General features: G+C 42.6%; 1 protein-coding gene across 1 annotated transcript in view; it reads left to right on the top strand.

The window, feature by feature from the left end:
- Window positions 1-16,192, top strand: part of VWA8 (von Willebrand factor A domain containing 8) — a 312,204-nt gene that overhangs the window by 199,922 nt on the left and 96,090 nt on the right. Inside the window, exons 27-32 of the mRNA XM_084767930.1 lie at window positions 1,052-1,160; window positions 3,062-3,200; window positions 5,833-6,032; window positions 13,874-13,984; window positions 15,360-15,424; window positions 15,848-15,973. Coding sequence (XP_084624056.1) covers window positions 1,052-1,160; window positions 3,062-3,200; window positions 5,833-6,032; window positions 13,874-13,984; window positions 15,360-15,424; window positions 15,848-15,973 — 750 coding nt within the window. The remainder of the gene's footprint in view (window positions 1-1,051; window positions 1,161-3,061; window positions 3,201-5,832; window positions 6,033-13,873; window positions 13,985-15,359; window positions 15,425-15,847; window positions 15,974-16,192) is intronic.

The following is a 16,192-nucleotide window of genomic DNA, read 5'->3' as shown; positions in this document are numbered from 1 at the left end:
ATAAACAAAAAGTTGAATTTCTTTAAATAAAGCAAAAATACGAAGCAATTCCACCAGAAGTCAGGGTAGAAGTTTCCTTGGTTGCAGTGAAATGTGGTGTCCAGGGGCTTCCGGGTCCTGGTGTTTGGTTACTGTTTGCATGGGTGTAGTTAGCTCTAGGTAGCACATTTGTGCGAATATTTCGGTGTAAATATTACATATGAATCGCCAGAATACAATCATGGAGTTTGTTCAATACAACCTTCCAACGAGGGTCTAATGCCAATGTACCCTGATTGCTACTTGATTCAAAATATAAAGGAACAGACTGAAAATGAAAACAAAATGAATTGCTCCAATTTCCTTTAAGCCTTCCTGTACTCTACCAGCAATCTGCATGTAAAGTTACTATACACTTTATCAGCTTCAGTGGGAACTATGCTAGCCTTAACTGTAGTGATCATTAAGGAGAAGTGGGTAGGGTCTTATCTTCTGAGTCTGAAGTAAAGTGTCGTTCTCATCCTGATGTGCATTCTAAACATGATGTTATAGACTGCAGTCTAAACAAAATGGAGCATAACTCACTTCATGTTGTGTGTGCTGCTGATGATAGATGGTGAAAGTGTCCTCTTATGACTTGGTGTGCCGGACGGCTTTATGTCACCTTGACACAAACTAAAGTCATCTAAGAGGAGGGAACCTCAATTGAGAAAATGCCTCCGTAAGATCAGGCTGTAGGCAGGCCTGTAGGGCATTAAAATTAGTGATTGGTGGGGAAAGCTAGCCCGTTGTGAGTGGTACCATCCCTTGGCTGGTGGTCCTGGGTTCTATAAGTAAGCAACACCCCTCCATGGCCTCTGCATCAGCTCCTGCCTCCGGGTTCCTGCCCTGCATGAGTTCCTGTCCTGACTTTCTTTGATGATGAACAGTGCTATGGAGCCATAAGCCAAATATACCCTTTCCTATCCATGTTGCTTTGGTCATGGTGTTTCCTCACAGCAGTAGTAACCCTAACTAAGACACTTGATAATAGGAAAAAAAAATGCTTACGTTTTTAAATTCTCCTTGACAGGTTTCCCCTACCAGAGCAGACATTCATGGGCTACTGGGTAATTGGCCAGGCGGGAAATGGAGTCCAGAAGATCTTGTGTCCAGCTGAAATGCATCACATTGACACCAAGGTTGTTGTCCTTACTATTTCCTTTTAACATTGAATCTTACAAACTTTGCGAATCTTCTGTAGATGTGCTCCAAACAGTCTGAGGAGAGGCTTACCTCAGCTTGGTCAGCCCTTTAGCTTCTGTGCTAACTTAGAGTTCAGTCTGACTTCTAAGGACCTCACTATGGGCAGTTGCTATTGGCCAGACAGAACTTCCAAGACCCAGTCTTGTGTTTCAGGACAGTCAGTCGGGCATATTGTTTATTTTCCTTACATGCTTGCTAACGAGATTAAACTGTTTTGTTGTTGTTGTTGTTGTTTTGTTGTGTTGTGGGTTTTTTTAACCCATATATTGTTAACACTGTCTTCCTGTGAAAGGGAAAGAGTTACTAGTCATTAGTTATCAAAATCATCCTAAGCCTTTCAGGTCGAAAGAGCTGCCCTCTGGACAGTTAGGAACAGAAGTCAGTGACCACACTGAACTTACTGTTTTAAAATAGATGTTTTTTCTGTCTGCTTCTGTCTACACTGCTGGGATCTACACAGACAGCAGACTCAGCAGGCCTGATCTGTAAAAGGCCAAAAGTATATATGGTCGGTTTTATGGTCAATAGAGATTCTGTTGTAACTATGAAATTCTGTCATTGGAACACAATAACAGTTGTGGTACTACATAAACAAAAAGCTGTTTCCTTCCACTAAAGTAGCATTTAGAAAATCTGGTAGTGAGTTCTCGTTTGCCAGTCCCTCCTGGGACACTCTGCTCATTTGTCAGAGGTCCTTGTCAGAGCTGCCCCTCTCCTCTGTCCCCGCAAATGTCACCTAAGTGTGTGACCAGAGAGCCTAAATCACTTCCAGAAGTGATTTTTCAAGATTTTACGAGGGATACAATTTGACTCTTCTGTCCCCTAGGTGCAATCCAGATAGGAGGGGACATGATAGCCAATATCTAGCCCAAATATCTTGATTAATTAAGGACTGTGGGGCATGAAGTCATTGAAAGCTTAGTTGTCCCTATGGGGTTCTTCCAGGAAGTGACAGCCAGCTACAAGAACTGATGCTCACGTAATTCTTTTTTAAAATATATTTTATTAATTTATTCATATTACATCTAAATTCTTATCCTATCCCTTGTATCCTCCCATTCCTCCCTCCCTCCCATTTTCCCCTTACTCCCCTCCCCTATGACTGTGACTGAGGGGGACTTCCTCCCCCTGTATATGCTCATAGGATATCAAGTCTCTTCTTGGTAGCCTGCTATCCTTCCTCTGAGTGCCACCAGGTCTCCCTATCCAAGGGACGTGGTCAAATATGGGGCATCAGAGTCGGCTCAAATAATTCTTAATTTAGTTCCTTTGCTTATGTTTTTTATTGAAAAATCATATAACCATATGTGAAATGTTCCACCTTTTATAAGTAGCACTAGTAATTATCAGTCATTTGAGAGTTTTTTTTTCTTTGTTTATCTTAATATCACAGGGGTTTTTTTTAACATTTTGTTTAAAAGATCAACTTCAGCCATTACATTTTAGCACAGTGATTTAATAATCTTTCTTTACAAGAGAAATATGTTAGTCCCTGGTTTGTTAACTTGTGTTATTCTGCTGGTTTGGACAACTCTGGGTCTTTCTATTTAGAGGTCAGAATAGGTTCTTGGTTTAGGAAGAAGTATAGTCACGAGAACTCATATAGTGCTTTACACATGGCATACTTCATTAAAACAAAAGAGAGAAATGCAATGAGCTGCAACACGTGAAAGGACTCATGAAGGTAAGCATATGTTGTTATCATTGTTTTAAATACTATGCTAAATGATAAAGTGGAGTATGTCAAGATACTAAACACGGCGATGTGCATTCTGTGTTCTTGAAGTGTTTTGGTGACTTCCCAAGCGTCTTCACTAAGCCCGATACCTTGTTACAGGGCCCGGTGTTTGTGAACATAGAAGAGTACCCAGTGGAAAAGCATGAAGCGAGATTCCTAAACTTCACTGAAGAGTGTACCTCTTGGAGGTTTCCCTTGGATGAAGTTAATCTAATCTGTGACATTGCTGTATCACATGGTATGCCCGTGTATTCTTTTCTTCCTGCACTGATTTAAAAACAGAGGGATTAAAATAATCCCGAGCCATCAAGAGCTCTGTAAGAGACTCGGTCAGTGACTTAGTGGATCCAGAGAGCAATTATATATAATTTAGAACTAATTTCCCCTAACAACCCCACAGAATGCTATTGTGAACTCTGCATAAGCATTGCTGCAAATGTCTTTTCCTCATTACAGTTATAGCACGAAGTTAAACACACCCAGGCGTGTGCTAAAAACGGAAGGGAAGAAGAAAAAGGGAGAACCATTGGATTTGGGAGAGGGATGCTGGGATTCCAGTTTGGTGACTACATAAGCCACGGCAGTAATGCTTAGAGTGACTTGCCGTCATTAAGCCTTTCCTTGTCAAGGATGCTGGTGGAGGACAAGACTTGTTGGCCTCTGTACTTCTGGCCTGGCACCATTGTCACCTCGTTTGTGCAGTGAATCCTGGGTTCCTCAGTTGATGTCACTTATTAAAGTGGCAGCTGGGGGAAGGGAGGGCAAGCCGAAAACTTGACTGAGATGGAAATTACTGAGGGGAATAAGTCAGTATCTTATCTTCCTTTTGTTCCTAGTTCTGTGGGTAGTATTTATTCCTCCCATCAGCTGTTTTGAATAAGCGTATGAGATCGCATTATTGTTAGTGGCAAAGGATGGATGCTCTTATGAGGACACATTGCATTCACCAGTAAAGAGAAAGTCTTAAGAGTCCTTAGGTGACGTTTGAATGTTTATGCTTGTGAGTGCACAGCAACACTCCACCCACACCTCTGGGGGACAGCAAACTGCTAGCAACACTTTTCAGACTTGCTCTTGCGCACCTCTCCACCCCCCCCCCCTCGTTCTGAGCACAGTACTTCAGGTTGCTCCTGAGGGCAGTCACAGTTGGCCTTGAAAAAAGACTCATTTGCTATCCCTGATAAATCATAACCCTTTCCTCTCAGAAGTAAGCCACATTTGCAAACTATTTTTCCCTTTGTTCATCTCTCTCTCCTTTTTAAAACCTATTCTGCATTTTTTCAGAGAAAGGAGCACTTTCTTGGGAGGGAGCTGGAGTTAATCATATATCTATGTGTTTGAGCCAGTGACCAGACAGTGCTTAATACCTGTAATATGAGAACAATTAAAATTGTATGTGCATTTGTGCCAGTGTCCCTACTATAGCTCCACCCCCCTCTCGTGTACAAGAAAGTGCTCATGAAATGTTACATTTGAATTTAATTTTGTTCATAATGGATACATTTAAAAGGTCTGTAAGTTGCAAACTCTACTACTCTGTCTGGTATTTGAAACTGTGACAGCATGGTTAATATCATCTCTTAAATAACAAGAGGTCTCACTGTGTTGCCCTGGCTAGTCTAGTATTTGCTATGTAGACCAGGCTGGCCTCAAACTCACAGAGATCCACTGGCCTCTGCCTGCCAAGGGCTGAGATTAAAGGTGTGTGGCACCATGCCAGCCTGGTGGCTGTGTTCCTTATTAGTTTATTTATTTAAGCTTAACATATCTTTTATGTACTGTTTATAGTGCTATATCTATGTACTATAGATCTGATATTTTGGGCATCTTTGTATAAATATTTAGATATGGCTCAAACACATACGTGATCCAGATTTTCTTGCGTTGTCCCAAATTTCTATACATTTTACTGTCTTCCTTTTTATCTCAATTTGAGGTTAAGGAAATGTGATTGCTGTAAAATAAATGACTGATAGACAGGCAGTGCTTAAATCACTCATCAGACAGAAGCAGCTGTACTCTTGCTTCAAGATGCTCACGTAAGAGATTATGGCCCTGTTAACTCAAATGGGGGGGGGGGGGGGCTCAAACAAGTGGCCTTGGCATCTTTTAGAACCTGCTAAAAGCACAGACTGTGGCAGCCCACTCTAGCTCTACGGATCCAGTGTCTGCATTTTCACTAGCTCTGCATGTGAGTGAAACAAATAGAAGCAGTGCTATTATAGTTTAGAAATAGGCAAATGCCTAGATTTAAGAGAGTTTGAATATGAAATGTTCATATGTAAACATCAGATTGGAAGCTAGAATCCATAGCGCTAGGCTGTGAGGGTTTAGCTCAGTCATAGAGTCACAGCTTAGCATGCCCATTGCCTTAAGTTAAATCTTCATTACCATATCTGGGGAGGGAGAGACCCACAGAGCTCAGGTTTTTTTAAATCAAATTTCTTATTTATAGCAAGAAAATCCTATAACCTAATAACTCTAAAAGAGGAAAACTTAGGTAGAAGATGTTGACAAAGTACTTCTGGAAAAAAAAAATGTCATGATAAAGGAACCCACTGGATCACAGAGCACTTTGCTACCGTACAATGAAATTTTTCCTGATGTCACAGATTGTCAGATAGCTAATGGAGTTATCATGGGACATTGTGGAAGTCTTTGGGAGCCCAAATAGGTGTGTCTTTACTACGTACATGGGTGTCACTGTTCACATGTAGGGTAGGAGCAGAGTTTATCAGCCTGATAAACCTAAAAACCATGTGCTGAGCTTCCACCCCATGCTCAGGATCAAGAATCAGTTGGGTTAGGACCCTTGGTCAACCAGAAAACTGTTTGCAAACTGCACAATGAATACATTTTTGTCATTTCAGACAACGGGGAACATACTCTATATGTAGCTGCATGCAATCCTGTTTCCTTGTACTTTATGAATATGACTGGGAAAAAAGGCTTCTCTGTGGACTTCTTTGACATCTTCCCAAGAGTGGCCAGTGGAGCCTGGCGACCATTTGTGACAGTAGCACCCCTGGGAAGTCCACTCAAGGGTCAAGTTGTTCTACACGAGGAGCAGGTAAGGCACACACGAGGTACTGATATGGGAAGAGTCAAGAGTGACGTCAGATAGGAATTAAAACTTGTGCTTTCGGAAGGATGCAGGGCAAAGGCCAGGGGTCATACTGTGCTGGTATCACAAAGGTTAGCTACTGTCTTCTCTCTGTAGAGACTCTGTAGCAACAGGTCACTGGTCAGCTTTCTACCTTACCTCTCCTGACAGTTAACAACAAATACACCACTTCCAGGCTGTGTAGGAGCAGGGTGACGCCAGAGTGTGTGTCGGAGATGATGTAGGTTATGAAGGCTGTGGTACATTTTATAAGAAGGCCAAGTTATCGCCTCTGAGAAAATGGCATTTTATCTGAGATCTAAGTGACACTCTTCAGAGACAGCCCCAGAACCCACTGGATGGAGTGCACTGGGATCCTGTGTGTCTAGTAATGCTCGAATTCTAGCCATTATGTTTCTGGATTAGTAAATTAGGTCCTCACTAATGAGAAGGACAAATTCCCAGCTAGCGTCAGGCTGACAGTAATTCCAAACAGAGGACGCAGATAAAAAGACGGGTTATGCTTCACGTGGTGGAAATTCTAAAGGTCTAATTCATATACATGATACCAACAGAAAGTGGCCTGGTTTTATGCCTGTTTTCTACTTAACACCTATTAGGTGTTGTACAGGGCACAGTATTCGTTTTATGTATCTCATTCCTACTGCTGGGAATACTGCAAGAAACAGCAAAGAAAGCTTAGTGGTTAAGAACACTCACTGCTCTGGCAGAGGATCCGGTTTTCCAACATGGCGGCTCACAGTTGCCTGTAACTCTTGCTCCAGGGGATCCAGTAGACCCTCTTCTGACCTCTGCAGGCTGTGGCATGAGCATTATACAAATAAATTCACACAGGTGCACACAGATACACATAAAGGCAAGAAACAGGTGAATCTTTTTTTTTTTAAAGAGACACAGATATTTTTGTTCTCAGCTCATAATCTGGTCCAGGATAGACAATAAGAAAAATAAATCATTAACTAAATCATATCTTCGTTTAGAAGGTAAGAAGCAAGAGACAGAGAACACAGTTTAAAACAAGGCTGACAGGATGGCCTGAGTGGCTGGTGGAGGTTGACGGGAGAATGGAAACCTGGAAGAAGAGAGTAGGCCAAGGAAGTGATGAGCCCTGCGTCCCAAGGCTGGAACATTCCCTCTTCCTTTTAACAGATTGGCTGAGGATGAGAGTGAGAAGAGAGGAAGTAGAAAGGTTCTTCTTCAGTGAGTGGGAACAGAGGAAAGGCGAGTCAGTGGGTAGCAGATTGCTTAGAGCCTCATAGGTACCGGAAGGTTCTGGGCCCTAAGAATAAAGGGGGAGGCATTGGAGAGGGTGAACAGGGAGTGTGGTCTGCCATGTTAGAAAGAGATTTCTTTGGTTGCTCTGTGTTATCTGTGAGTGATGAGGCAGAATGAAGGCACTAAGTAAAAGCTTCTTGCAGTGAGCCATCCAAAAGATCCTGGTGGCTTGGAGGAGGGCAAAGGTCATACGTGACTGTAGACCCTAGGTGCACTTTGAAAGTAAAGCCTGCAGGATTTCCTAACAGAGCAGACACAGGCAGTAAGAAGTAGTTCTAGGCAGGTAATGTCAAAGTTTAGGGGGTGAGCAATTAGGGAACCTCGGAAAATACTCCACTAAACCTCAAGTGTGAGTTAGGCAACCAAGTAGAAGATGAACATGGAGTTCAGTGAAGAAGGAGGACAAGAGACCGGACCCTGAGAGCCACTGGCATATGCATGTTACTAAAGTCCTAAGACTTCAAGAGGCCACCAAGAAAGTGAATGTATGTGGAGAAAAGTCCAAGCACTGAACCCTGGGAGACTGAAATTCGAAGATATTGTGGAGATGAGAAAGTATCACCAGCAGGAACTAACAGGCTGTCAGGCAAGTGTCCTGTAAGGCAAGTGTCCATCCCGTCCAGAGGAGGAGCCATAGCACCTGCCGTCTTACACTGTTCTTCAAGTTGCCCAGTGAGTTTCTGCTCACTATATTTGCATTGAATAAAACCAGACTTTGAGAGTTTATTCTTTCCAGTAAATATTTAATAGGCCTGAGACCCAAACAAATTGGATCAACCCTAGCAGAATTAAACGTCAGCCACTCAACCGAGTGGTGGTGGTGCATGCCTTTAATCCCAGCACTTGGGAGGCAGAGGCAGGCAGATCTCCGTGAGTTCAAGGCCAGCCTGGACTACAGAGTGAGTTCCTGAACAGTCAGAGCTGTTACACATAGGAACCCTGTCTCAAAAAAACAAAAAACAAACAAACAAACAAAAAGAAACCCATAAACAAAAACAAAACTTCAGCCACTCAGTCGCTCCACTTACTCACCTTTCTATAGCATGTGTCTTCAGCATGCTAGACAAACACTTGGTTTATCCCTCACTCCTGATGTTTGAAGCAAAGAGTATTACAAGTTGGAAAGTCAAAATAGTTCCTATAGCATGGCTAGAGAATGGCTCCGTGGCTAAAGATCCTTGCTGCCAAGCTTGATGGCCTGAGTTTGATCCTCAGGACCCACATAGGAGAAAGGGAGAAACAATTCCTGCAAGTTGTCATCTGCCCACCACACAGGTACATGCTGTGGCACATCCTGTGTGTGCGTATACATACCCAACATGCACACATTAAATGGATATAATTTTCAAAAGAAGTTGGAACAGGAAAATGTTAACAAATTCAGTGTCAGTAATTGTGCTTAAAGAACTTGGCCCAAAGAAACAACGCATTTAGGCTGGGAAGATGGCTCAGTCAATGAAGTGTTTGCTGCATAAGTGTGAAGACCTAGGCTGGTATAGTGGCACTACACCCTTAATCCCAGCACTCACTCCAGAGGCAGAGGCAAGTGAATCTCTGAGTTTGCGGCCACCCTGGTCTACATAAAGAGTTCTGGGATAGCCAGAGCTCCATAGTGAGACCCTGCCTCAATAGTAAATAAATAAACAACAACAACAACACGAAGACCTGAGTTCAGATCCTCACAGCCCACATAAGAACTTCATGCAACTGTGCATGCCCGTAATCCTAGCCCTGAGGAGGGACAGGAGGATCTCTGGGGTTTTCTGGCCAGCCAGTGTACTAAATCAGATTGATGAACTCAACATCCAATGAGAGACTCTACCTCAAAAAGTAAGGTGGAGAGCAACAGAAAAACCACCCAACATCAACCTCCCACCCTGACTCTCTCTTGCTCTCTCCTCCCCCCGCCAATATCCCTACCTTCACATACACCCGTGCTCATATATACACAAATACTTATGCACATATACATGTGCCATATATGCATGTAGAAACAATAGTTTCATAATATATCAAGTGGAACATTAAATAACATGTCCATAGTTCACTGAAGAAGTCAACACTTGAGCTCTTACCAAAACAATTCTAAATCCTATTTCCATCTCACTTAGTTTTCATGATGTGGTTCACCACTGTCTACTGCGCACAGAGTTCTTCCCAAACCAGATGCTGTTATGCACGTTTCTCTCCAGCAAATTAAAATAAGGCTCTGACTTCATAGATTCCCTATAAAATATCACCGCTGCCATTGATTTGTATTCACAACCAAAAGAATCCGTCATAGAAAGCACCTGTCAGGGTGAATTTGAATTTAATAAGCTAATCAAATTTGGATGAGACTCAAAATTGGAAGTATTTATTCAAACAGTCCCCCAGATTCTCAGCTTGTCACATTAACAGAGATTTACACTTAGAAATTCTGTAAAACTATTCGAGTTTTGGGACGCTCAGCCCATGTTTTGTTTCTCAAAAGACCCAATTGTTTGGCAACATTGTAGACTAATTCCTCTGCTCAGTGACAATGACTTTCAAGGAAATAAGGTCTTCCTTGTAGAGCTGATCTCGCCTTCCTGTGCCGCGCCTCTAGGCAGTCCTAGACCCTATCTGACTTCTGAGTCCTGAGCAGACATTCACAGTGCCCATGCTTCCTCCCCTCCTCATAGGGGTTATTTCAGCTAACTGTTATAAAACAGTGTCATCAGGCTGGGGTGTGCTGGTGCACACCTTTAATCCCAGCACTGCAGAAGCAGAGGCAGGCAGATCTCTGAGTTCGAGGCCAGCCTGTTCTACAGAGTGAGTTCCAGGACAGCCAGGGCTACACAGAGAAACCCTGTCTCAGAGGAGGGAAAAAAAGCCAGAACAGCCATGGTGACAGACCGTGGATTCGTTACCAGCACTACAAAGGCCTGCAGTTTAGCAAGTACCATAAACACATGGGCTGCCCTTGCTTCCTTCTTCCTGGTTCTGGTAGAACTGGAGTTGAAAGGGGCAGAGTGCAGCCACAAATAAATCTGTCCCTTATCATTTTAAAATAAAGTTTTGTGGTAGATGCAGCCTCCCTCCTGGTTAGTTGGAAAGTTGTTCAAAAATTCCTTGCTAAAATAAAATCTTAAGTGAGGACAGGAAAACTAAAAATAAAGCCCCCACCCCAACCCCCATTTCCCATGGGCTTATTTATTACATCTGTACGGCATTTAGTGTTTCAGACCTGGGGCATGGAGGTCATCCAGAGGTTACTCTTCTCCCAGTCAGATACAAACATAATAAAATGGCTCAGTTGCTTCTCCACCCTGCCCCCACCTCAAGCAGTGCCAAAACCACAGTTTCTTGTACTCATGTGTGACGTGAGATTCTATTTTTAAGCACAGGCAGAATATATCATTAGTCATTTACAGAAGGAACCCATTAACATCTAAAAGGATGGAGCCACAGAACTCCTTCATGCTGCCAAGTGTTGGAGAGCCCAGTCTCAGCCCACAGTGCAGTGCACTCAGGCTATGGAGTGTGTGTGTGTGTGTGTGTCTGTGTCTCTGCGTGTGTCCGTGTACACGCGTGCATATGTGTGTGTGTGCGCGCACGTGTGTGTGTGTGTGTGTGTGTGTGTGTCTGTCTGTCTGTCTGTCTGTCTGTCTGTCTGTCTGTCTCGCTTAGCAGAGATGGTGCTCAGGTCACGTATGCCCAGTTAGGAACATACAAGTTTTAGAACCTAGAAAAGGAAGAGAAACGGGAACTACACTGAGTTCTCTGTGTGATCATTTGTCTTTAAGGGAGAACACTTTATTTTAGGGCTTCCTTTAACCTCAACTGCTTAAAGCTGAAGAATTATGACAGTTGTATGTATTTACCATGCAAGAAACATTTTCTCTAATAAAAGCTACTCAAGAAGAATTTAGCCTAGAACAGAGACCTCGTAAAATTTTAACTTGTTTCTAGGCTTTCCTTTATAATTATTATATCTCATGTGTAGATATGTGTCAAGGCCACAGGTTGATGCCAAGTGTCTTCTTTGATCTCACTCTGCCTTACATATTGAGGCAGGGTCTCTCACTTGACCCAGCGTTCACAGGTCCATCTGGTCCATCTGGTCCATCTGGTCTAGCTTGCTAGATTGCCTAGCGAATCCTAATTCTGCCCCCTCCCTCATGCTGGAAGTAAGGCAACCACCATGCCTGGCTTTTATGGCTTTTACATGGATGCTTGGGACCCAAGCTTCTCGTGCTTGCTGGCCAAGCACTTTTCCCACAGACCTGTCTCCTCAGCCCTTGTTTCTCCATTCGCAGAAGGAAAAGCTCCTTGCTCTCCCTGCCATTTTCAAAACATTCAAATGCCAGTAAACAAGGCATCCTGTGCTAGGTGTTATTCTAAAGAATATGTCTAACATAGATTCTTAATGGAGAATCAAATTGCTATGGTTTTAGGGCATGTCAAGGTAAAAACTACAGCTCTCATCTTAAAGGGAATAAAAGAGAGTTTATTCTGGGGCCATGATGGATGACCTTGACTTGCGAACACAGATTTAGGTCACCCCAAATTCCATGTTTCAATGTGGAAGCACTTTGATGAAGTTTTTATAGTTTACAGAGCAAAGAAAGTCATAAATCAAGACAGGTTTAAAATATACTGGTGGGTACACTGAAGAGGCGGGTACAACAAGATGAAGTGGACTGTTCTATGGCCCAAGATGCTACCCGATGACATTCTTAGCTCTGGGGTTGGTGGAAGCTACTGTTCTGCTAAGTTAATAGCTTCTAAGAGATTTTTATTTATTGTCAGGAGATGTTAGCCCAGATACAGAGTGGAGCAAGGAACAACTGTCCCAGAAGCTAAAGCTAGCCTGAGACAAAGTAATTAGACTCCAACCCTGCAAAAGTCCAGTCCCTCCACAATCCCATTCCTTATAGAAGCCTCTGAAGACACAAACTCCTTCCAGGAGTTTTGTTCACAGTCAGACACAGCTTCTCTTCAGGAATTTTTATTCACAGGTGTTTGTGAAAAGTTAGAGTTTTATCAGCACGCTCACTAAAAATAGCATAGCTCCAAATATGAGTATGTGGTGTGCAGTAAATCCAGCACTCAGGCCAGGCATGGTGACACAACACCTTTAATCCCAGCACTCGGGAAGCAGAGGTAGGTGGATCTTCATGAGTTCAAGGCCAGCCTGGTCTACAAAGCAAACCCAGGACACCACAGAGAAACCCTGTCTCAAAAACAAACAAAAACCACACTTAGAAAAGTTTTATTGAGAGCCAAGGGATGCACACTGTGTGCAGAGCAAAGCACATAATAGGGCAGGACCTGTCCCCCAGGGTGGGGAGGGTCCCAGAAGTGTGTCCAAGTCTACCTAAAGGTATAGGGAATTGCCTATGTTTGGGATGGGATGAGCTCCCTCTCTCCTTCAGAACTGACTGCTTGAGTGATCACAGGTAAAACCTGATGATACAAAGACGTGTAAGTTTATTGGTTCCACCACAGGAGCCTCTGCTGTGAGATTTGAAAGTTCCTCACTCCTAATAGTTCCCTTCTGTGGTGGGGAAAAGTCCACCAAGCCTTTGCCATACAGAGGGAGAAGAACCCAGAAGTCCATCATCTTAAATGTTTAAGTGAAAAGTGCATGAGTCTTCTTAGAGCCTCTTTCCCCTGTCTACCTGCCCACCAGGGAGCTCCCTGACTGCTGGTCTCTCCGTTGCCTGGCTCTGAGTGACGTTGCAGAAGCTTTGTCTGTATGTTATTGGAGCCACAGTAGAGGAAGCTCCGAGGATGGCAGGGGCAGAGACAGCTCTGCAGTGCCGCTCCGTACAAGCTGAGTTCTTGATAGTGATCTCTACTCAGAAAATGCCACCTCCTTGGCCTCACCATAGAAAAGAAGTTCACACCAAACCAATATTAAACAAAGCTTTGGGGTGGTGGTTTTGTTTGGTTTTCAAACTCTGTGTGTGTGTGTGTGTGTGTGTGTGTGTCTGTGTGTGTGTGTGTGTGTGTGTGTGTGTGTGTGCGCTTTCCTGTAAGTATATGCACCATGTCTATGTGCCCTGGCACTTATGGAGGCCAGATGTGGGTGTAGGATTTCCTGTAACTGGAGTTACGGGCAGTTGCACACCATGAAGTGGGTGCTAGAAATCAAACTCAGGTCCTCTGTGAGAGCAGACAGTATTCTAATGCTGAGCCATCTCTCCAGCCCAAGTGTAATCTAGATTTCCTTGTGACTGTATAATAAGCAGAACTGTGGAGCAGCTACCTTTGACTTTAAGACAGCCTTCGAACAGAAGATGGCATAATTACCGAGTTAGAAAATCTTAAGTAACTTAATCAAAACTCTAAGTTTGTATTCTGTGCTCTGTAAGCTCCTGTATTCTGGTCACGGAGCACCCTCATGATGTCTTATAGCTCAGCATCATTGTCTTCCCTTTGGCTTATCACAGCAACGGTCATTCTCAGGGTCCTGGTAACTGCATTTTATGGGAGTCGGGAGAACAGACCATGTCTCGAATCTCATACTGTCTTATTTATTCCAGAGTAATACCATCCTCTTGTTGGACACCACTCGCCGTGCCATTCGCCGTCTCATCATTCCTATGGAAGAGTTTGCATCTAAGAAATCTTCCTGGTGGATCAAGGAGGAAGATGTAAGGAGCCAAATTTGCCTGGCAAATGGATTGCCAGGGACTTTCCCTGCTGCAGATAGGGGTACCTGTCTATCCCTCCCAGTGCCAAGCAACAACAAAAACCATAAGGCACATAAAGAGTTACTAAGAAATTTTAGATTTTAACTTGTTCAGACTATATAGCTAGATGTACAGTTAGGTATCACGAGGTCCCTTTAGTATCCAGCGCACTAACATGAAGATTCCCAGGACTGGACTACTGTGGAACATGAAAACTAGTTGAGTGTGATATTCATAGCAAATTATGAGTTATGCAGTCAACTTAATTAATTTTCAATTATGTAGTTATATTTTTATTTATATGTTAAAATCTTAAGTATAGCAACTGATTTGCCTCTATCAGATAAATGTTTCAATTTATTAACTAAATTAAAGCATGTAGACTAACTTAAGGAAAATTTTTTTCCTGCCACTTAGATATTAAATAAAGCTTATCCAGAGCTTTGCAAATAACCATAAAAATTCATAAAAGGCTGAAGAAGTATTTTTAAGTGCCATAATTGAATTAAGAGCTAAGAAACAAAATATTTTTATATGCTTATATTAAAATATATATTCCACAATTAACCAATAATTAGCACCTCTATTTTAATCAGTATTTGGCACTTTTTTGAAGATTAATTTTTATTTTTATGTCTTGGGTGTTTTGCCTGCATATGTACCTGTGCATCATGTGAGTGCCTGGTGCAGAGATCAAAAGGTCTTGGATCCCCAGGAACTGGAGTTATAGATGGCCATGAGCCAACATGTAGGTGGTGGGAACTGAACCTAGGGCCTCTGCAAGAGTGCCAGGTGCACTTAACTCCTGAGCCATCTCTCCGGCCCCATTTGGCACCATTTAAAACTTATGCTGAAGAGGTTTTAGTAGCTTATGCTTACCTACCAAGGACAAGATCCTGAGTCCAACACTCAGGACTTAGAACAGAACTCCCTAAATGCCTAAAAGCTTCAATGTATAGCATGTGGTACATTTTAAAATATAATTTAATCTACATTCCCCTGAAAGCCTTGGCATGGATAAATGGCTCCTCTCCAGTGTGTTGCATGTGTGGCACACTAGAGGAGCACCTGAGAGATCACTGATGTGCATGTGTGACACACTAGAGGAGCACCTGCGAGATCACTGATGTGCATGTGTGACACACTAGAGGAGCGCCTGAGAGATCACTGATGTGTTGCATGTATGACACACTAGAGGAACGCCTGAGAGATCGCTGATGTGCATGTGTGACACACTAGAGGAGTGCCTGAGAGATCACTGATGTGCATGTGTGACACACTAGAGGAACACCTGAGAGATCACTGATGTGCATGTTTTTGTTTTGTTTTTCTTTAGGAAACTTACAGAATGTGTAAAGAATTTTCACACAAAAACTGGGTAGTATTCTACAAACAGACAGGGTAAGCTTTTCACTGTAGGAGATTTTAAACTGGAAATCTTATTTTCTTCATTCTGTTACCTGCTGTAATTATACTTGTTTAGTATAAACCTAACAAACCAAATAGTCAATATTTTATTCTGAAAAATAACCCTTTGAAAATATAAAATACTGCAAAACCAGTATAAGAAGTGACATTGTGATTATGTCACATGGCCCCTGCTACATGGCAGGTGTCCTTGCCTGTTGGTTTTTTCTCGTGCCTACCTGGCATATTGAGAAATTTGCACACCTGTTTTCTAAAATAGCATGTTCCCTTATAATTGCTTAGTCTAAAAATGTGCTCATCTTAGGGTTATATATTATATCCTAATATGATTACACCACAGTTACTTAGCCATTATCCTCATCCTTTCCTTTCAGATATAATTTTTTTCTCTTTCAGGAATAGCTTGACTGTCCTGGATGTCCTAGAAGGATTAACTCACACCATCTCACTTCCCATCAACCTCCAGACAGTTTTCCTCGTAGCAGAGGACAAATGGCTTCTTGTGGAGAACAGAACAAATCAGTGAGTAAACTATATTGTATACTATCTCATGAAGTATGCAGAGGTCTCCCTTATCTTTTAAGTTTCTGTGTTTGTCAGCCTCGTTAAGTGAAGTTTAGAAGAACACAGTGGAGAAAAAGTTAAAGTACATTCTGTGTCTCCTGTCAGACTGTGACATGGAAATTAACAATAAAAATGATGGCTTTTATTAATGACCCACTTGTATGTGGGGTTTTCAAA

The sequence above is a fragment of the Acomys minous genome (assembly GCF_964271855.1).
Source record: "Acomys minous genome assembly, chromosome: 18".
NCBI lineage: Eukaryota > Metazoa > Chordata > Mammalia > Rodentia > Muridae > Acomys > Acomys minous.
This window is presented reverse-complemented; position numbering and strand designations above follow the sequence as displayed.